Raw genomic sequence first — 23810 nt, 5'->3', positions numbered from 1 at the left:
TGAGGAAACTGAGGGGCAGAGATGGAAAACAACTTGCCCAGAATCAGAAACAAAATTAGTAATACAGCAGGCTTCCAAAAGAAGTATAGTATCCCATCTATAGGATCGGGTAGGCCTTAGCAATTCTAATTAGGACACAGAAAGGATGTCCTTTTAGTTCTTTGCCCCAGGTCATTTCGAACTCACCAATCAGAATTTGTATCCTTTTCAAGATAAGAAAAAAAGAGAGCCTCTTTTGATGAATGTTCAATTTCTGGTTGACTCTGGGATAAGTATTTCCATCTCTAAATTTTAATATGGTCAGCTGTATAATGAACTTTGATTGTGCAAAAATGTCCTGAAGAGCCTTCAATAATCTGAAGGAAGGGAACAATGTTCTGTGTTTTATGGGCATGAATTCAGTCAAGTAGTTTATGTCCTAATAGTATGAAGTATGCAGGGTCTTTGATGCCCACCCACTTTATATTTATTGATAATGATAATATCTATGATGATACTGATGATGGGGATGATAAATTTTTATTATACATTTCTTTTTTCTCCTTTAGTGAAAAATGACATCTTGTTTTCTCCTACCCTAAAGAATTCTTTAGTTGATCCTGCCTCCAGGGTTCCATAAGCAATCTCAGTTTGCTTAGCCAGGTCTTCAGCACTTTCAATAGGAGATACCATCCTTTCCACCGTCAGGAAGGCTGCCAGATTAGCCGTATAGGAGGAGATGATTATCAAGGTGAAAAACCACCAGACGCCACCAACAATTCGGCCAGAGAGAGACCTACACACCAAAAGAAAAAGAAAAAAAATAAAGGTAAGAGATTCAACTAAAGCTCTGCCATTGTAACAATTACATGACAGTATAAGCTTCCTCCACAGTCAGGAAGGATGGGATGGTCTAAGGGTCAGAGTGAATTTCTTCTCACCATAGATGAGAACATCTGGGATACTGGCTGTCACCTCAGGTGATAAAGGGCACACAAACTTGCATAACATATTGATTTTGCATATGCAATTGTGCTCCTATCTCTATGCATATAGAGATATACATGTTCAAATAAACTTATGGAAATACATAAAAATTCTTATACAGAACAAATATACAGAAGCAGCTTGGTATAATGAAAAGAGTGATAGATAGATTTGGAATTAGAGAGTCTGGATCTAAATCTTGGCGCCAGTGCTTACTATCTACATAACCTTGAGTAACTTGCAACTTTAGGAGCACAGCTAGTACAAAGGCAAGGAGAGGGACTATCACATACAGGAAACAAGTGGGTGATTTTGTCTAGATTGTAGCATTCATGAAGGAGAATAATATACATATATTTTGGAGCATGAGGTTGAAGGAATAGATTTAAAAGTTAAAAAAAGAGCATAGGTTTACTCTGGAGGCAGGCATCTTTAGTGTGGAAGTGACAAAGTAAAACTTTTGCCTTAGCAGTGTCATCTTGGCAGTTGTAGAGAGAATGGACTGGAGAGGGGAAAGAATGATGGCTGGGAGACCAATTAGGAGGGTACAGCAATAACTCAGCCAAGATGGAACGAGAGCTTAAACTCAGGTATTGGTCTATTTGAGGGGAGAAAAAGTGATGGATGTGAGGGATATTGTGGCTGCAGAATTAGTATGACCTGGAAACTGATGGGATATAGCAGATGAGGCAAAGGGAAGAGTCAGGGATGACTGCAAGGTCTGAAACTTGGGTGACTGGAAAGATGGTGGCACCTTGAAAAGAATATAGGGAATTAGGAAGAGGGAGTGCTTGAGAGGAGATTTGCATTCTATTTTAGACATGACAAGTTTTAGACATGGTTATTTAATAGAAGATAACCAATGGATAGTTGATAATCATACTGGGATCCAGAGGAGACACAGGATTAGATACATAGCTCTAAGAGTCAAAGAGGTAGTGATAGATGAACCCATGGGATTGATGCAATAAGAGTGAGAGTGGGGGAGAGAGAACAAGAGGGCGTGAAGAATAAGAATAAGGAGGAGAAGTAAAAGGAGAAGGAGGAGGACAAAAGGAGAAGGAGAAGGAAAAATAGAAGGAAAAGAAAAGGAAGAGGAGAGAGAAGAGAGAAGGAAAAGAGAGAAAAGAACAGGACAGATTCTATTGCACACCTACAAATAGGTGGTGGAGATGGATGATGATCTATCAAAGGAAACTGAAAAGAGCCCAGATAAACAGAAAGAGAATAAATGTCATAAAAACCCAGGGATAAGTGAGTGTTTCTGGGAAGAAAAAGTGAACAATAGTGTTAGATGCTGCAAAGAGTTCAAGAATGAGGATTGAGAAAAAACACAAGATTTTGCATTTAAGAGATTATTGATAACGTTGGAGAACAGTTTTGATTGATGAAGTTGGAAGTCAGTTTGTAAAGTATTATGTGAAGTAACAAAGAGGAAGAAAGAAACATACACACAGAAAGAGACACACAGACACATAGACACATACACATACCCTTACACCTTTCTCTTTAAGTTAAGGCTAAGGGAAGATCCAGACATGCATGCTTGTGAGCAACATGGAGGAGACAGTAATTAATACACATACATATACATACAGTTTCACAAAAGCATACATAATATATTTGTATATATACATAGATATGTATGTCAACACAATCATGAAATATAAACCTCATACTAAAGGATATGTATACCCATATCCCATACCTATATAACTATATTCACAATTGTACATATATAAACACATATACATATTCACACACTTTTCTGTTTTGTGATACCCAGAAATAATCTAAGTCTGCCTTCTGGCTGTCCTGCTGCTGTTGACAGCCATCTGCTAGTTCTGCCCTTTCTTGAAAAGGCCACCCAGATGGGTGAGGGAGGGAGCACATTGGAAGAAATTCCAAATCAGGGCCCATTTTGGCAAAGCAATGGCTCTTTTGGGAGAAGAGTTCTCCTTCAAAAACTGAAGAGGCTCCCACAAACTGCACAAGTATACACTCTTGTAGGGGACATTTTATTCTACATCTCTTTGACAAATGTGATAATAATACGTTGAGTATGTGCTATGCTGGAAAAAGAAAAACGTCTCCTTAAGCAGAGCTTCACACATAGACAAATTCTTCCTTTGCTGTCTGGGCAAAGCAACATATTTTAAGCCTACACCAATGTGTGTATATATATATATATATATATATGTGTATATATAATATATATATATATATATATATATTTATATATATATATATATATACATACATACACACACACACACACACACACACACACACACACATATACACGCATACACAGGATTGAACCTCAGCAAAATTTATAGCCATAGAAAAGAAGATCAAAACTGGAAGTTCTTAAAACATAAGACATAGTCATGTTTATGCTAAAAGGGTTTATAGGACACTAAAATAACAGGGCTGGAAGGGATGTTATAACACATAATATCAGAGCTGGAAGAGATCTTAGAACACAGAATGGTAGAGTTGAAGAAGACTTTAGAACATAGAACATTGGAACCTAAAGCCCAGAAATAAAAACAAAACAAAACAACAACAACAAAAAAGGCAGACATTTAGAATGTATTTAGCCACTGGGAAGAAGTGTAGTTTTCTATCTTGTCCAATTTCTACCTGAAAAAACAGATAAAATTTCCCCTTTCTGGGAAATCCCTGATAAACAATCATGCATCTTCTGGTGCTCACTATCTATCAAGGTAGGCTTGATAACTGATCAAGTTGAAATACCTGGAGTTGTTAGGAAATTCATTTTGCTTCAGTAAAATATCTTCATGGAATGTCCCCTCATTGGTCTTAGTCCTACCTTCTGAGATCACAAAGAATAAGTTTAATCTTTTAGCTCTTCTGCTATCTGAAGGAAAGCATCATTATTTGCACCCTAAGTCTTCTCAGTTATGACAACTCTCTTTGCTCGGATCCCAAGGTTAAAGAACAGAGAAATCAATCAGGTTTCAGATTCTCCATCTAGTGCCCTTTTCACTATATCTTCCTTCCCTTCAAATTCAGGAAAATCAACTCCTTTGCTTATTTCTAACAGAAAATTAAGAATTTACATTTCTATAGTATTTTTTCTTTTGGTTCACAAAAGATTTTCCTTATAACAACACGGAACATAGATTGAGGTATTGTTATTCCCATTTTATGGATTAGAATAAAATCATTAAGACTTAAAGAAGTTAATCTAATCATATGGTAATGTTTTTGAATTGGGGATGGGATTAGAGTAGACATTTGAACTCAGGTATCTTTAATTCCAACATTTTCCATACTATTTTATGTTTAATTTCTCCCACATCAAGATCTTAAAATGAAATTGAATGTTTTCCCTGAAAGCTCAGTAAAGAGAGATCCTGAGACTATCTCTCCCTGGAATTGGCTTTTATTAATATTTATCTGTGGGGTTTCTAATGCCATTTGTTTAGCATGCTGCATTCCCTGTATCCCCTTATATTTAATAGAGACCTTTCAGAGAAATTCTACAGCAAAATATTCTTCGAGTGTTATCTATGGCTTTATCCAAGGACCATGGGGAAGTGCTCTTCTAACCCTGACACAGATTGGGAGCCTTATTTACATCTCATTCACCAGATGCCATCTTAGAGCCTTCAAGCTTTTAACTCAATACTGGCTCAGACAAGATAACATCCCCCATGCTATTTTCCAAAAGTGTGTGATGGGAAAATCCTGGGGCTAGGAGTTAGGAGGCTTGACTCAGTCTTGGCTCTACCACTGACTAGTTGAGTGATTTTTATTTCCTCTGGAATATCTGTAAACTGGGGATTCAATTTAATTCAAATCAATAAACACTAAACCAGCTGTGTGTATAGCATTGAGCTGCATACTATGTACACAAACACAAACACACACACTATGTGATATGAAGTTCAGATAATTTATAGTTTCTGCCTTTATGATCCTTAATAACAGCTAACATTAACAGAGTTTAAGATTTGCAGAACCCCTGTTCTATAGGAAGCCTTTCCTAATCCCTCTTAATTCCAATTCTTTCCTTCTATATTGAACCTATTTGTAGCTTGTTTGTATATAAACATTTGCATATTGTCTTCTCCCCAACTGACTGAAATCTTTTGCTGTTCTTTGTATCCCAGACATTTAGCACAGTCCCTGGCATACAGAAGGAAAACTTAATACTTATAGACTGACAAAACAGAGTGCCATATAAAGTCCCAGAAGGATAAATAAAGACTTCGGAAGAAATAACATTTGAATCGGGCTTTAAAAGTTATATAAGAATTCAACAGGTGATAGATGATTAATATTCCAGACACATGGAACTGTGTGTACAAAGGTATGAGAGAAGGGCAATGAAGATCATGTTCACTGGAAAGAGAATTGTCTAGTTTGTCTAAAGAATGATGATGATGATAACTAACATTTATATAAGGCTTATCATGTGTCTGGTATTATGCTAAGAGCTTAATAATAATAATAACAATAACACCTATATTGTATTGGGTTTGTATAAAGCACCTCACAATTATCTCATTTGACCCTCACAATAACTGGGAAGTAGGTGCTATTATCCCTATTTTACAGATTAAAACAAATAGAGATAAAGTGACTTGCCAAGGGTATCTAGCTACTAAGTGCCTAAAGCCAGATTTTAATAATAATAAATAATAACTAACATTTATATGCCTACTATGGTGTAAGTAATGGTTTTTTTGGGGGGAGGGGTTTTCTTTAGAGATGAAGATCAGGAAGACCAGAGCATGTTTATGAATATATAGGAAGAAACCAATTGCAAGGGAAAGACAGAAGAAGAAAGATTGAATTTGACTAAACATGATGATATGAAAACTTCCACTTAAGCCCTGCTTTCTTGAGAAATGCCTAAAAAACTATGAAGAAGGGTGTCATATATAATAAGATTTAACACTAATGAACCAAAGAATACCAGTTTGGTATTGCAGCAGCAGAAGTCTTGAAGCCTACTGATGTCTGGAGCCAGGAGTAAAAGGGATCTAAAACCAGTACAAATTCCCAGTCTAGGCTAAGCCAGAAGAGATATCAAGGCCAATATAAGCTCTTGGTAAATGTTATGGGGCCTGGAACCAATTTGAACTCTGGGTTGATGTTGAACCAGCAGCTGTACTTTTTGATCAGAAGCCCATACAAAGGAAGGCAAATGTTGCAGACTATGCCATCTCTGCATCCAGCTTTAGTTCCTCAAAATGTATTGCAGAAAGTAGTATCGCCTGATTCCGCAAAGTTTCTTTCTTAGGTAGGGATGGGACTAGGACCCAGACATTTCAACCAGACTACAGTTTGATAACAATATCCAGACTTCAGCAGGAGTGGGATAACCTGGCATAGATACATCATTATTCTCCTCAAAAACTCCATTGAAAGATAGGGCCCAGTCTAGTTACCACTTTTAAATTGGTAGGAAAGGAAGGTTGGTTCTATCCCCAAACTAAGAGATTAAAGATAGAAGGGATAACTGCTAGTCCAATGTCATGGAAAGAATGGGGAATGGGAAATAGGAACAGGAATCAATGTACTAAATTTAGCTTTAATGAGTAAGAGGGATATTTCTTATTTTGTGACCAGAGGTGAAGAGGAAAGGGAAGTTAATAATATTGAGAAAGTAAAGAACAGCAAAGCAGTGTACTAAAAGGTATCTATTTAGTCAATTTCCTGAGGAAAGGGCAAAGCTGGATAGAACATATGAAATAACAACAGTTAGCATTTATAAAGTGTTTTAAGATTTATAAAATGTATCACCAAAGAAGAACTAGAGAATATTATGAATTGAAAAATGGACAATTTTGATTAAATTTAAAAGCTTTTGCACAAACAAAATCAATGTAGTCAAGATTATAATGGAACAGAAACTGGGAAACAATTTTTACAGTTAATATTTCTGATAAAGGTCTCATTTCTAAAATATATAGTGAACTGAATAAAATGTATAAGAATATGAGTTATTTCCCAATTGAATGATCAAAGGGTATAAAGAGACAATTTTCAGAAATTAAAGTCACTTATAGTCATGTGAAAAAATGCTCTAAATCATTATTGATTAGAGAATGAAAATTAAGACACCTTTGTGGTACCACTTCACACCTCTCAGATAGGCTAAGATGACAAGAAAAGATAATGATAAATGTTGGAGGGGATATAGGAAAACAAGGACACTAATACATTGTTAGTGGAGTTGTGAAATGATTCAACCATTCTGGAGAGCAATTTAGAACCATGCTTAAAGTGCTATACAGCTGTCCTTTGATCCAGCGGTGACTGTATCCCAAAGAGATCATAAAGCAAGGAAAGGAACCGACATATGCAAAAATATTTGTAGCAACTCTTTTTGAAAAAAACTTGAAATTTAGTGGATGCCCATCACTCAGAGAATGACTGAATAAGCTATGATATATAAATGCAATGGAATATTGTTCTATAAGAAATGATGAGCAGGGTGATTTCAGAAAAGCCTAGAAAGAATTATATGAACTGATGCTAAGTGAACTGAGCAGAACCAGGAGAATATTGTATACAGTAACAAGAAGATTTTGTGAAGATCAACTGTGACAAACTTCGGTCTTCTTAACAAAGCAGTGGTTCAATTCCAGTATACTTGGGATGGAAGATCAAAGCATAATATATAGAAAATTTTGGAACATAAAATCTTACAAAAATGAATGCTGCAAACTATCTTTACATGTATTTGAGAAAAATTGACTTTTTGAGAAAAAAGCTTTTATAGATATTATAATATATAGATTATATAACATATAACCTATATATTGATATTATATATATATATATAATATCTATAATTATAGATATTATCATAGCACTTTATAGATATTATCTCATTTTATCTTCCTAACAGCCATCTTATAAATGAAAAACCTGAGGAAGATAAAGATTAAGTGACTTTTCCAGGATCAGAGAATTAGTAGGTATCGGAAGTAAGTTTTAAACCTTCTTCCTGACTATAGAGTCAGTGTTCTATCCCCTAGGGGTACAGTCTAGCTGTTCTATAATTATAAGAATACAGGAATAAGGTTGATGGCAAGAAGAAAATGTTTGGAATAATTACTACAAAGAGTGAAATCAAGTCATAATGAGAAGAGGAAAAAGTCTGTTAAATATCAATGAGACTCCAGTTAAATTTATGGTCCATGAGACTGTAGTGGGTAAAGCTGACTTATTTTCATGATTTTTTTCACTGAGGTTTGGCATCCTTGGTGGAGGAGTACTAGATGGTAGATGGAGGAGTAATCTGAGTGAGTCTGCCTGGCTGGGAGTAGTGAAAAGTCGAGGGCAAAATACTAGTGCAATAGTTAATAAGAAATACAAATGAAAAACAATGAAGTCACTAATGGATATGTAAGTAAAAGGAACTAGAGTGGTTGATACTGGGAAACTGCAATGAACTGGAAGAAAGATCATAAGTCATAGTGTGCTCTTTTTTGAGCAAAAGTATGAATGCTGTAATAGGCAAGGCTGATGGGATTGGGAGAGGAATTGAGATGGAGTAGGGGTGATTAAAATAAGGAAAAGTATTAGAGAAAATTTTGTATGGACATGCCACTTTTCAGTTGGAGTTGTGGAATCAGGAGATAGATACTATGAATAGATGATTCATATTAATTCTCTTTACAATCCATAAAAAGCATTTAGAACCTTGGTGTTTTAAAAAAAAAGTACAATATGGAGACTTCTATAAACTGTGGTTCCTTGATTGAAGAAGGAAGGCCTTAGATCTTTCTCTGCTTTAGATTTCTGGGTGGGGAAGGAACAAAGGGCTTCTGAGTCAGTTCTTTGAGAAGCAGCTATTTAGCCTCCTAGATATTCCTCCTTCTAAGTGTGCCTTGGCTTGTTGATAAACTTATAGAGATAATCCTGTGAAACTCAGGGGCTCATTAGAAATACAAATGGTAAACTATAAATACTTTTAGTCTTAGGGTCAAATAGTCCAAATTTCTTTCTTTCTCCAACATATATTATGTGGCTCCAAGTAAGTAATTTTTTCTAGCTTGAGTTTCCTCATAATAATACAATACTTATAGGAGCATTATGATGAAAACTCTTGGCAAACCATAAAGAATTGCAGAAGACATAAAGAATAATTTTAACCTGCAGGTTTGGATACACACACATGCACACAAAAACACACATGCATGTTAATCAAGCTGTTGCTTTTGTCAGTTTATGTGCTGCTTATAACATCTAAAATAAAGGATTTTAGAGTTGGATAGGATCTCAGTGGTCCTTTCCTCTAATAACTATTAGAATATGAATCATGTCACTGGTTCTGGAGTCTAAAGATTTGGGTTCAAATCCCACTTTGGATGATTATGACTTAAGTGACTGATCAAATCATTCCAGATCTCTGGGCTTCTGTAAAAAGATGGGATTGGATTATGAAATTTTTGATGTCTTTTCTAATTCTAAATATAAGATTTTGTAGTATACCCCAAAATAATATTCCTATATAATCATTAGCATCTTTCTGATGTGAAGAAATGGTATGATAGAAGAAGCTCCATAAATTGTAAGGATGTCTCTTGGGTTTGCTGTCATAAGAGACAGAAATACCCAGTGAAAACAAATTAGACACTTGACCCAACAAAATACATGAGATCTGAATAAACTTTCAATGCATGAGGCCGAGTGAGAGTAAAATAGGTTCCCAACCTAAGAGAACCTAAACTCCTAGAGTTTTAATAAGATTCCTGATTTGGGAGTTTGTATTGAGAGCATAAAGGCTTGTGATTCAGGAATTTGAACTAAAAAATAGGAAGACAGTGCTTGGAGTCTGAGCTGAGTGGTGGGTGGCAGATAAGGAAGTAGACATGGGTGGGGGAGGAATGGAAAGAACAGTGAGTACCATGTTAGCATCTGCCAGTAGGACAACCAAGGGGTTAAGCCACAGGGAAGAGAGACACTATGATTGCTTGATTCTGCTGAAACAGATGACAGTACCACTTTTTTCCTTCTCTCTTTCCTCTTTGTTTTCCTTTTTATTTCTCAAGAACAATGAGTTTCTGTTCCAAAGTTTGCTGTTATTAGAATTATGTTTGCACCTTCTGTTTTAATCAGTATCAAAGCCAATTTTCACTAGATGGAAATAAGATGGAATTAAACTGTTTTTGGTTCATGTGATAACTTTGATCACAAATGGGAAGACTTATTAAGGAAAGAAAAATAGTACAAGTCTTGGTATATAAAGAGGAAGAAAGAGATTAGACACCTCTATGTAAAACATTATGGTTTAAAGATCCTTGATGGGGGCTCTGAGCTAAAAATGAGAGAATCTTAAGTATTGTTTTTGATAAACTTTCTACAAGATAAAACTTTTTATTTCTTTTCCCTAGGCTAAAAACGATTCAGTTTTTTAAAACTCTCTGGGACTAGGCTGGGTTATTGGCATACATAACCTTATTCACTTCTTAGATACTTATCTTCACATGTGTACAGAAGATGGAAGGAATTGACTAGGCACTCGGAATTGTCTCTTGGGAGAAGAAAAGGTAATATATTCTATAGGTGTGAATCAGAGGAGTGAGTACTTCTTTTCCTAGTAGTCTTTTAACTTCCTCCTCTAGACAGGCACATTTGATTATACATAGACATAAAATTCCCTAAATAGCTCTTTCATCATGACCCTAAAATAATCTTAATGACAAGTTATTGCATTTCTATTCTATGGCCTTAGAAGGGATCTAACTCCAGATTCCAAACCATGCAGGAGTTCCTTCTTTAGCATTCCTGATTGGCTATAGCTATTTGGTATTTGTACGAATACCTCCAATGATAGGAAGATGTCCATTGATTCAGTGAGGAAGTCCTTTCCATTGTTTGACAGTTGTGATAAAGTTCTTCTTTAATTATATCTGCTTTAGTCAGTTTTTGGAAAACTCTTAGGATGTAGTGAAATGACTAAATCATTTGTTGAATCACTAAAATCATAGCAAGAAATAAGTAATATATAACAAATAATATTTTTCTTTCAGTGATAACCCCATGATATAGACTGATGAAGGCAAAGCTACATAATAATGAGATATAATACTCATCTGATTAGATCCTCTTACACATCTATGAATTCTAATGGCTTGGAGTTCATGCTCTTAGATCTTAGATCTATGATATCATCACAGGCTCTGGGTGGGCATCTTTAATCTCTTAGCTTGATTTAATCTTGTAGCTCCCTTGCTGACTATCTCCTACTCCCTATAAACTAGTTCTTCCTCAGTATTATACTTTCAAACTATATCAAAGAATCTCTGGTCAGAAAGCACTTTAGAGGTAATATGCTTCAATTATGCCTGACCAGGAATTCTGTCTACAAGCATTGACAAGTGGTCATCCATTCTTTGCCTAGAGACCTTCAGAGACTTGAAACCCACTGCTTCTGAAGGTAAGAGCTTTTGTTTTTGGAAATTCTACTTCATATAAAGCTGAAACCTGTCTGCCTAAAAATTCTTGTATTGGTCTAAGATCTGCTCTCAGAAACTAGACAGATCCCTCTTCCATATAAGAACCTTTCAAATAAAGACTATCACATTTTTTATATCTTCCTCAAAACTTAATTCTTTAAATCTCATCAACACTTTCAATTCCAAATAAGAATTTCCTTTCTTTAAAAAAAAAAAAACTTACTCAAATACTGAAGGAGACACAAGAGATGGTTTTATAAGATTGATCAATGTCATAGGTTATCTAACATCCTGCCATAATTAAAGGTATAAATTAGAGAAACTCAACATTGTGTGTTACCTTTGTAGTGGTTATTTAGCCCACACTAGATCTACAAAGAAATTCCCTTAATAACATCCATGAAAGACCATGTAACCCTGATTTGAAAGTCCCATTGATGAAGAAACAAATCACTCTGCCTTAAAGCAGCTCATTCTCCTTTTGCATAGCTGTAATTATTAGAAAGTTTTCTTTTATATCAAGATTCCATCTGCCTTTTTGTAATAGCTACTTATTACTCTAAGCTCTGCCTCTGGAGTCAAGAAAACAAGGCTTCTTCCAATATGATAGTCTTCAGAATATTTGAAGATAGCTATCATATTGTTCATAGGTCTTCCCTTTTCTAAGACAAACACTCCTAGTTTCCTTAACTGATTTTAGTATAAAATGGTTCTTGACTTCCCTATCATCCCAGTCTATCTCCTTTGGCCATACTCCAGCTCATCACTGTACTTCTGAAAATATGATACCCAGAATCAATACAATATACGACATATGGTTTCATATGCAGAGTACAGAAATCTCTCATTCAAGACTGTTTCCTTTTATCCACTCAAGAAATGCTTTGCTCAGAACAAATATACCTTTCTTACTCCTCCCCGCCCCCATTCATTCATAAGAAGCAAGAAAATCAATGAATTACTTCATCTGAAATGAAACTGAGTAAATTTCATTTCCCATGAGCTCTTGTTGCCTTTGAATGACAAAAAGCTTAGGGAGAGGGTAACCATTTTGAAAGTGGTGAATTTCATTTCTTGAGGACTCCTAGTGACTAGAAAGAAAATCATGTCTAAGAGGAAATAGCCATTTTGAAATTGGTGAAACTCATTTCCCATGAGCCCTGAGTGGCTGGTTATCTGGGTTCTGTTCCAGTTTCAATGTGATTATTATTTAAGGAGCTAAATTCTCCTGGTCTCCTGTTGCTTGTTAAGTCAGATACTTTGGAATAACAAGGAGCTCTTTCAACCAACCTGAGCGCCATTCACTAAATAATTACTTAAACAATAAACTAAAGTTTTCACTAGGAGAGATGACCTAGAAACATATGAACCCTGTTTTCTAGGTGGTTAGAAAAACACCCACTTGTTTCTTCTTAGGAAGACTAGGGACTGAATAAAACAGAATCATGGGAAGAAAAAGAAAATTTAAATCACCAACTAACAAGAGATTTTAGGTTGTCAAGAGAAAAGAGTTAATGCACAGCATTACTTGCCAATGAAGAGTAGAATTCTTGCCTGCACCTTTGAGTAGAAAGGGACCTTAGAACCATTCTGTTCAATTCTTATTAGAAGCAGGAATCTTTTATAGAATGAATATCTAAGGTTCCTACATCCTCTGTGTGAATTTCTTTCCTGAGTGGAATTTACTCTCTTGTGGTATTTTATTTCTACTAAAGAGCCACTTAGAAATTCTTTTTGATGATGATGAAAATGAACTATTGTTCTCAATGACCTAAAGAAGACTTCTGCTTCTCTTCAACTAGACTAATTCTGTCCAAATATCAAGTTCCAGCTTAAGTTTCAGTCCTCTGTGAAGTCTTCCCTAAGAAGTCTGACATGATTTTCATTTTCTCTATTTTGTAGTGTAGTGGGATGAGGACTGGATTTGGAATGAAAAGACATGTATTGTGATTCTAGCTTTGGCACTTAATATCTATGGGATCTCAAGCAACCTCTTTTCCCTCTCTGGGTCTCATTTTCCTTAGCTATAAAAAAGAGGGCTGGATTAGATAACCTACACAATGTGCAGACCACTTTTGTTAAATGTTAAGGAGGTTAAAAAGATGAACTAGAAGAGAGCTAATGTTTTTCTATGCTGGGGAAATAAGCCACAGTCACAAATAATTCTAATGCAAGTTGGAACATGATAAATTCATGAAGAAGGCACAAACCAAATATGATTTGAAGTCCGAGGAAGAAAAAAAAAAAGATAACTTTTAATTGGGAGCACATGGAAGGTTCCTAAACTTGGGTTTAAAATAAATTGCACAAATATACAATAGGAGAGATCTGAGACATCAGAAATTCAATGAGTCTACAATATGACACAACTATGACAACAGCATGACACACTAGCCAAAAGAGCTAATGTGATTCTATAATGCATTAGGAGAAGTCTGGATAAATCAATTAATCAATCAAGCAAGGATTTATTGATTGTTTGATATTAGACTTGTGTTAATGAAATATGCCTGAATTACATCTTTACCTGGTTAACTACATTTGTTCTAGTAGCCACATTTGACACACTGAAGTTCATCTAGTGTAGGGTGATTAGATTGGTTGTATATTGAAAAAAAATTGGACTCAGAATTAAGATATCTGAATTCAAGTTCTGACTGGGCCACTATGTGGGTATATGATCTTGGACAAATCCTTTCATCTTTTTGGATTTGTTTCCTTTTCTAGAAAATGAAGGGATTCTAGTTCTAACAACCTACAAAGCTATAGCATTATTTTTCCCTAAAAATCTCATTGCAGGAGGGCAATTTATTTATTCATAGAGGATAGTGGAAGGTTTTAACCAAGTCAGTGGCATTCAACTTCCTCCCACTCACTTTTCAACTCTGCATTTTACCTTCCCATATTCACCATTTGGCAGATAATGATCTCTTCAAGGTTACTCCTAAACTCCTTATTGTTACATACCAAGTATCTTTTCTTACTCCTCAAACTTATTATCTCATTAACTTTTTACACTGTGGACCACCTATTCCTTCTTGATATTTTCTATTACCTACATTTTCTTCACAGCTTGCCTTTTCCTGATTCTTTTCTTTCTTATCTGAACCATTCTTCTTGGTCTCCTTTACAAGATCATCATGCATGTCCCATCCTTTACGCATTAATGTACCTCAGGGCTATCTTGGATCATCCCTCACTTTTCCTCTTTTTACATTTTTCCTCTCTGTTATTTTATGAATACATATGAATTTTATGTATCTGACTCTTAAATTTCCCTGTATAGCTTCATCTCTTTCCTAAAATACATTGATAAAATTGTTGAATATCTTCCCATGGATTTCTAAGAGGCCTCACAAATTCACTATATTCTATACTGAATTTTTCTGTCCCCAAAACTCACATCATTCCAGTTTCCCTATTTTTGTTAAGGCTGCCCCTATTTTTCTGCTTATTCAGATTTATCTTAGAATCATCCTATTTTCTTACATACCACATCTAGCTATTTGCTGAATCCTCCTCAAATTATACCTCTGAAACATTATAGTTATTCCCTCCTGTCTTCTCATGTAACAACCTCCTTAGTTAAGGACCTTATCAGATCTCTTCTACACTATTGCAATAGTTTAATTGGTCTCTCTGAATCCAGCCTCTCTTTCTCTCCAATCCAGCTGCAAAATTGATATTCCTAAACATATGTCTACGTATATCAGACCCATGCTGAAAAAGTTTGAGTGGCTTCTTTTGGTCCTTAAGATAAAATACAAACTCATCTGTTGGGTATTTAGAGACTTTCAAAGTTTTTCTCTAGACTTTCTCTCCAGGCTGATTATGTCTCCCTCAAACACACACAGCACACAGAGACTGGCACAGTGCAGGAGGTTAATTAATATTGATTGATTAATATACTCAATATTCTAGTCAAACTCAGCTACCTGCTAGTCCAAGGACATGACATGCCTTTGTACAAGCTGTTATCTTCTACTCCCTGAGTACTCCTTCCTCCTATTGTCCATCTTTTGGAAGCTCTGGCTCTCTTCAAGTTTCAGCTCAAGTGTCACCTTCTTCAAGAAATCAATTAAAGATTTCTTTAGACATTTGTGTTCCCTGACATATCTTCTCACTTAGCTTTAATTTTGTATTTACTTATCTATATATATCATAGTACCTATAATATAGTAGGTGCTAATAAAAACCTCGTTGAATTGAATTGAATCTCACTATGTTTTTCTCTGAGAGTTTAACCAATGATTTCAGAGCATTCTCTTTCTTAAGGGATGGGTCATGTCATCCCCATTTTTGGGAAAGGGGTAGAAGGAGACAGAGTGCTAACAGAATGATGCATCCAAAAGGGATTTAGAATCAGAAAAGAACCCTTAGAGTCCTGCTTGTTTTACCTCCTTATTTTATAAATGAGGCAACTGAGGCTGACTGCTTAAGTGACTTACCTAATACCATAAAACTAGTAATTGGCAGGGGCAGAATTTGAATGCATGTTTTCTACTCTAAACCTAGAAAACAACCCTGCATGCAATATTGCTTACTTTCGTCTCTAAACTTCTGGTTCCTCTTCTGTAAAATGGAATGGTTGGACTATGGATCATTTAGTCTTAAAGGTTCTTTTCTGTACTATAAAAGGAACGATTTGATTAATCATTTCTGAGAACTCTTCTAACTCAAAATCCTATGGTTCTATAATTTTACAATCCAAATATTCTTCCACTGAACTAAAGGAAGATAGTAGCTTTTATGGTGACAAAGTCCAGTCCTTCTTACTTCTAATCTTTCAAACAGCTATTTTAAAAAATCCCAAACCAAAACAGTATTGGATAAAGGCAATTGGAAACAGCATCAGATGGCCACCTCACAATTAGTAGGAAAAAATCCCTGTCATCTAATTACTTGGATGAGCTATGTTTAGGGAGCATTGAGCCTACAAATAGGAGTAATTAACTACAGTGAAATGCAACAATTTTAACTGGTGAGGCTCCCCTTCCCCCTTTTTGCAGGACTAAAGTACAAGACATTGATTAGTACTTAAGAAGTTTTCTTTTTGGAACAGGTTTTTAAAAATCATATTAGAAAATAAATATTTACTCATTATTTGGCAATAGTTCTCATGAGATTACCCACAAAACAAAAATCCTTTATTTTAAAAAATGACATTTGTGGCTCCCCCCCTTTTCCTTTTTTTTAAAAAAGATTTGTTCTTAATTTATGAAATAAAATAAGCATTTCTATTACATAGAATTAAGAAAATAAGATGAATCAAATCTTTAAAATATCACAAAACTTTTTAACTAGCATCTACAATTGGTTATTCCTTTTAAATATAATAAAGTTATTATGTAAATTTATTTCTTCTCCTTTTCCTTCCCTCTCCCCCACCACCCTAGAGATGGCTACTATTAAAGACTAATATGTAAATATATGTGGAATAGATTGTTTCTTAGGTCCTGTCCAAGTAATAGTAGACTTTAGATTTGTATTTTTTAAAATTTCTCTCAGATATCAAAGAAAGGTTTCTAGGCTGAGATCTATATACTAATACTCATAGCCAGTGCCATAACATACAGACTAAATAGTTCTCTATATGACATGACTCAAGGTTCTGCTATCCTCTCCCCTGGCCATTTCTTCCCTGCCTTCCTACTAACAGACTGAAGGGAAAAGCCAAAAGCATAGAATGTTACAGTTGGAACAGATTTTAGAATACAGGATGTTAGAGCCAGAATATAGAATGAAATTGGCAAAGCTGGATGGGCTCTTAAGAGCAAGGATCATAGAATAGGGATTCAATATTTTTGGTGTCTTTGAAATTCAGTACCAATTTACATAATTGATGTTCAGGCACAAAAAATTGGGGTTTAGTCACGTGAAGAATTCACAAAGGCCATTCTCTTTGGCAAAAGAGTAGGTTTATTTAGGAGAAGAGATTATAGACAAAATTAAGAGATAGAATAGACACCAGGAATGGTAAATATGAAATGGATTTGGGAGATCAATAAATTATCAATGAAAGGAGTTTTTAACAATCAACAATGGAAAAGATGAGTTTCCTAATGGAACTTAACAGTGCTCCATGAGATGGGAGTAACCATTGACTGACAGGCTAAAGCCTAAAAAGATTTTAGCATCCTAAAGAATTAGTTAGCTATAAGAAGGAGAAAACACTATGAGGCATGGGGAAAGGATGAAGAGAAAGATACCAGGAGGCAGAATGCCATGGTAGGCTTAACCCAAAAGAAGTTTAGCAAAAATGGCATATTCATGGATAGATTTATAGGGGAAATTAACTTTGGGGGTTTGACATAACTTGGATTTCTTACTGGACACAGCAAAGTGGGGTAACCATGACCTCTATTGAGGGTGGGATTATATGGTTAAACTGATCCCCATCAGTGTCCTTCCTTGCTTGCCTCAGGGAGTAATTTTATCAGTACTTCAGTCTTTCTCTGCCAACCCTACCTAGTTACTCAGGACTTCATCATTTTTGTGTATCCTGGGATTATTTGGCATTCTAATGAAAACTATGTACTTTTCAGAATAATGTTTTTAAATACATAAAATAAATAGGATTCTAAAGAAACTAATTATGTTGAAATATATTTATATTCATAAATACTCAAAAATATTATCAAAATGTGTGTATCTGTATCTACCAATTTCTATTTATATATACATACATAAAAAAAAGTTCATGGACTCCATGTTAAGATCTCCTGCCATAGAATATCAGAGTTGAAAGTGACTTTAGAATACACAATAGAGAAAGTTATAGTTGGAGGGGGTGATTTCAATCATCTAATTCTCACTGAATTTTAGTTTTGGAGGAGACTCAAGACTTTAGTTTAATTCTTTCATTTTACTTATTAAACACCAAGGTCCATTTCAGGGACATGACTTGTTTAGGATCAGAATGTGGTGCAGAGTCATTAGTTGGAGTGTGATGGGAACTTGAATCTTAAAAGATACTGCGAAGTGATGGAGAACTTTGTTCTTCTGGAAAGGTCAATTTAATAAATACTTATTAAGCATCTACTATATGTTAGTAGGCATTGTTCTAAGCTCTTGGAATGAAAAAAAAAACTGTCAAAAGATTTCCCCTTCCCTCGAGGAACTTATAATCTAATGGAGGAGACAATATGCAAACAAATATATACAAAGCAACTATATTGAGAATAAATAGAAAATAATTAAAAGAGGGGAAAAACCAGAATTAAGAGGGGTGGTTGAAAAAAGAGACCACTTCCTCTGATGGGCACTGTATTTGAAATATAATTGTTAAAATATTTTAATCTAATAGAAAGTCTATGTTTTATGATGCCTGTAAATTTAAGTCCCCTTTTGGGAGCTCCTAGGGACCAACTCCATCAAACCAAGGTATATGTTCAAAGTTAGAATCCACCTTTCCTGAAAGGTCTACTCCTTTAGGAATCTTCAAAGGGCATGGCACACAAAGGGAACAGGTACTAAAGCATGGAAGTACTATCCTGAATGTTTTTTCACTCATATCCTTCAATCAGATACTTTTCATCTTGTCCCTCTCAAACCTCATTTTCTCCCTTTTTCAAGTCTATACTGTTGTATACAACATAGACTTCTCTATGGACTATGGGCTCATCCTTAGATGTTAGTATAGAATTTTGCTCAACTCATGTTTGAAAAAGAAGGAATCCTTTTACAGCATTACCCAACAAATGCTCACTTAGCCTTCAAATGAAGATCTCTAACAAAGGGGAATCAAATCAGTCAACAAACATTGAATATATATCCATCATATGTGTATATATATATATATATATATATATATATATATATGTGTGTGTGTGTGTGTGTGTGTGTGTGTGTTTTTATATGTCAAGCACTCACTGTATGACATGCCAGGGATACAAACAAAAACAAAAAAATAGTCCCTGTTTTCAAGAATCTTATAATCGATGGAGAAAGTAACATGTAAATAAACAGCTGCACTCAAAATGCATAAAAGGTAGATCAAAAGGTACCCTTTTCAGGGAAGACTTTCTGCAAAAGGACGCATTTGAATTACAACCTGAAGGAATTCAGGTATTCTAAGAGAAGGAGGTGAAGAAAGATCACCTTATATCATGTAGACCAGAAGACCTCCTGAGGAAATCCATCATATTTTTGAGCAGCTCTAACTAGCCATTAGAAACTTTTTTTTTTTTTTTTTTGGCCAGGGCAATTGGGGTTAAGTGATTTGCCCAAGATCACACAGCTAGGAAATATTAAGTGTCTTAGGCCAGAATTTGAACTCAGGTTCTCCTAATTTCAAGGCTGGTGGTCTATTAGTGCCACCTAGCTGCCTCTAAAAACTTATTTTAACCTGAATGCTACCCATTACTCTTACCCCTTTCCCCATTTGAGATCAAATAGAATAAGCTGAATCCAATTTTATTCTACTACTCTGAGAAGCCTACTTCCATGGCATCCACATCATTTTTTTTCAGTCACTCAGGTTTATACTTTTAAGAAATAATGTCAACTATTCCTTTTTCTTTACTCTCCATTTCTATTCAAGTGCTAGGTCGTTTGAATTCTCCCTTTGCAATATATCTCACATCTATTCCTTTCTCTATATTCACACAGTCACTGAATTTCAGGCTTTTATTACCCCTTGCCTAGAGAACTGCAATGGCCTCCTAGTTGGGCTCTTATGGTGTCTTTGGTTTCTCCTTTCTCCAGTGTGTTCTTCCAGATGCAACAATGATCTCCCTGGGTATAAATCAAACTCCCCTGGTCAAAAGCCTAAAGATGCTTTTAGGATCAAATATAAATTTCTCTGCTTGGCTTTATAAATTTAATTCCAACCTATCTCTCTAGACTTTTCATATCACTTATCTCTCACAAATACTGTATTTCATATAAATGTTTACCTGATATGAGATGATATTCTTAGGCCTTTATGCTTCTACACAGGCTATCCTCCATGCCTAGAAAACCTCATTCAAAGCTCAGTTTGTGAGGATTTTAGAAAAAACCTGGAAAGACTTACATAAACTGATACAAAGTGAAGTCAGCAAAACTACAACATTGTACACAGTAAGAGCAATATTGTATGATGATCAACTGTGAATAATAACTAAGTTATTCTGGGTAATATAATGATTCAAGATAGTACCAAAAGACTCATGAAGAAAAATGTTGTCTTCAAAGAAAGAATTGATATTATATGAATACAAATTGAAGTGTGCTATTTTCTTTTCTCCTTCCTTCCTTCCTTCCTTCCTTCCTTCCTTCCTTCCTTCCTTCCTTCCTTCCTTCCTTTCTTCCTTCCTTCCTTTCTTCCTTCCTTTTCTTCTTCTTCTTCTTCTCCTCCTCCTCCTTCTTCTTCTTCTCTCTCTTTCTCATTCTTCTTGTACAAAACAACTACTATGGAAATATTTTACATGATTGTATATGTATATCCTATATCAGATTGCTTACTATTTTGGGGAGGGGAGGAGAGAGAGAGGGAGAATAGGACAGAATTAAGAATTCAAAATTTAGAAAAGAACACAACAAATGTTAAAAATTGTTTTCACATGTAATTTGGGAGGAAAAAACCCCTATTATTTAAAAAAATCTCAGCTTGTAAAGGAATCCTTCCTGATCTCCCTCATTTCTTCTTCAAAGTATCTTACATAGATTTTTCTGTTCACATGTTATATTCCCCTCCAATAGAATGTGAGCTCCTTGAATGCAGTGTCTATTTTCCATTTTGTGCTTGTATTCCCAGCACTTGGCATAGTGCCTTGCCCAGAATAGGCATTTAAAAATGCTTATTAGATTGGCTTTAATTGGATTCTGTTTCTTCATTATAATACTTTAAATATATGTAGATAGATATTATCTCTTCTCTAGTTTTCTCTTCTTCATGTAAAACATCCTAGCTCTTTCAACAGTTCCTGATATGTCCCAAAATTTAGTCCTCAACTTATCCTCCCTTCCCACCCTCTACATTCTGCTGCTTACTGGCTTCTCCAGCTTTCACAGTTCTTTCTAAAATGCAGTTTCTAGAACTGAGAACAAATCTTTAGATATGGGCTGACCAGAACAGAGAAGAATGAAACTAATACCATTCTCAGCTTAGATACTTTTTTAATGTCTTCCAGTGGACATGGTGACATTGTAGACTGATATGTCATATTGAGTATGTAGTCTGCATGAAAGCCTCTTCTTATATATGAATTTCACTCCTCAAGCCTCACCATATGACTTTATATTTATTATTAGATATTGTATCTGCTTATAGGTACTAAATTTGAATTTATTAAATGTAGCTTATTATTCACATATATTGAGGTATTTCTTTGTGTCTTGATTCTATTTTCCAATGGATTAGCCATCCTTACTAGCTTTGTATCATCTGATAATTTAAGTAAACTATAATTTCTTCTTTTATTCTAACTATTGATAAAAGTATTGAATCAGGATCAATGATACTTCCCACTGACACTTCACTAAAAACCACCTGCTAAGCAAAACTCTTAATGACTACTCTTTGGAATAAAATTTTTTTCTATTCCCATGCTCCTCTATCTTAATCATAAGAGTGATATGGGACTTTCTCAAAACTTTGTTGAAACTTGGATAAACAAATCTATTTATAGTATTTCCCTAATTTATCAGTCTAGTCCAAAGGTTATTTTGATGTGACTGATGTGAACAATAACCTAGTACAACCTTTCTCCATTGTTATGAATGATATAGAACTTCAATCGAGCCCATCCTATTCCCATTGTCAAGCTAAGAAAGGCCAAATTCCTGTGACTATCTAATTAGCATAACTAAGACACACTCAGCTGTCTCACCATGCAATTGTTCATGTAGATGGGTAATGTTGATGCGGGTTGTGGTCCCTTTAAGAATTGATTTATTCCTTTCTTTCTGATTCCCAGCCCCTTCTAGCTGATGCATTATCAATCTAGGAAGCTAGGACCTTTTGATTCACAAATCCTGGTCAAAAGCACCTCTTAGAATCCCAATAGAAGATCAGGGCTTGTCCCAGCCCGCACCAGATCTGAGCCAACTTGGGCTGTTCCAGCCCCCATTCTAATGATCTGCTCAAGTTTCCCAACCTCCACCAAACAAGCTCAAGCCCCCACTGAAATCCAGTGAGGAGCTAACTTGGACTCCACGCACAGGCCCCTTTAGCTGAATCTCTCATTATAAAAGAGTTAAGCTGGAATTCTCTCTTTGCAGAGGTTCCAAACATGCCAGTCTTACACCTGGCATGCCAGGGATCTCTGTCCACTGGCATTCTGTTTCTGGTGTCCTCTTATCTCTTTATCCTTACCTATTTTCTTAACTATACTTTAACCTTACTTCCAAACCCCATAATAAACCTCTTTTATCAATCTAGCTTTTTGGGCCTGTAAATTCCTTTGCAGGGTACTCATGCCGTTACTAGACCTCATTTAACTCCGTATCCTTGCTCCAAATCCAAAGGGGTTGCAGGAGAGCTCTATTTGACTCCCTGTACCCTGAACCTGCCACTAGACCTCAATTAAACCCTAATTTCATTTAGGTACCCCATATCTAGACCTCATCAATGTGAATGTAAATTTATTCTTCGTTAGGACTCTCTCTGACTCCTCTCTAACTCTCTAGAAATTTCCCCTCACTCTTTGACTGATGTAGAATTTGAGCTTATTCTCTTTCCTTCTTAGGAAGAATCTCAAACTGCTATTACCAAGTCACAGACTATCCAGTTTGTATAGAGCTATATTAAGAATGGAACTCTTTATCAGGCTCCATTGTCTGTCCCTGAACCCTTTGGGCATGTTTAAACAACCTTTGAGGTATTAATCAGCATATCTTTAGACATATTTGGGACCTTGTCTGCCAGGTACATTTCATCTGGTTACTTCTTGATAGTCCTACAAAATTCTTTCCCAAGAATGCCCCTCTTCCCCAAGAAACCCTCAAGATTGTATTTCCCCTATAAAAGATATGCCCACAATGGAAATCTTTGCCAAGTCCTTTTCAGGACTAAGCCAGCTATGAGATACTCTCTCCCTCATAGTCTCTTTCCTCTAATGGCATTTTTCTCCTTACTACAACTAGCTCTAGTTAATCTGCTATACTCTTCTATGGCTTTAGCTTGCCAGTCAATGGCATACTCTTACCTCATGGTGTATTCCTTTAATATAATCTTCCAAACTCCTTTCTTTAATAACCCTACTGATTTCCCAACTCTGTTTCATATTTACTACTCCTGGCGCCTATTTTACCTCTTTGTTTTGTCCGTGACCTCTTCTCCTAAATAAACCTATCTTTTGGCAAAGAATTTGTTACATTTTTATTTTGAACTAGAAATTGCTACATTGACCTTATCATGATGTTTGAAGTGTCCTTCATTCATAACTGTTACTTATCATTTTGATTTTGCCC

The 23810-nt window shown here is 35.4% G+C and overlaps 1 protein-coding gene and 1 long non-coding RNA gene across 4 annotated transcripts in view; one reads left to right on the top strand and one right to left on the bottom strand.

Annotated features, from left to right (window-relative positions):
• The window catches only part of LOC116421661, a 44394-nt gene extending 38780 nt beyond the window's left edge, over positions 1-5614 (top strand). For both annotated transcript variants that reach the window (XR_004232138.1, XR_004232139.1), the window contains 2 exons: positions 584-808; positions 5109-5614. This is a non-coding gene — a long non-coding RNA (uncharacterized LOC116421661). The remainder of the gene's footprint in view (positions 1-583; positions 809-5108) is intronic.
• The window catches only part of GRIA1 (glutamate ionotropic receptor AMPA type subunit 1), a 343445-nt gene that overhangs the window by 60991 nt on the left and 258644 nt on the right, over positions 1-23810 (bottom strand). For both annotated transcript variants that reach the window (XM_031953566.1, XM_031953564.1), the window contains exon 12: positions 577-775. In XM_031953566.1, the coding sequence (XP_031809426.1) occupies positions 577-775 (199 nt within the window). The remainder of the gene's footprint in view (positions 1-576; positions 776-23810) is intronic.

This window comes from Sarcophilus harrisii, chromosome 2 (genome assembly GCF_902635505.1).
Source record: "Sarcophilus harrisii chromosome 2, mSarHar1.11, whole genome shotgun sequence".
NCBI lineage: Eukaryota > Metazoa > Chordata > Mammalia > Dasyuromorphia > Dasyuridae > Sarcophilus > Sarcophilus harrisii.
The sequence above is the reverse complement of the archived record's forward strand: the minus strand, read 5'-3'. Positions and strand labels throughout refer to the sequence as shown.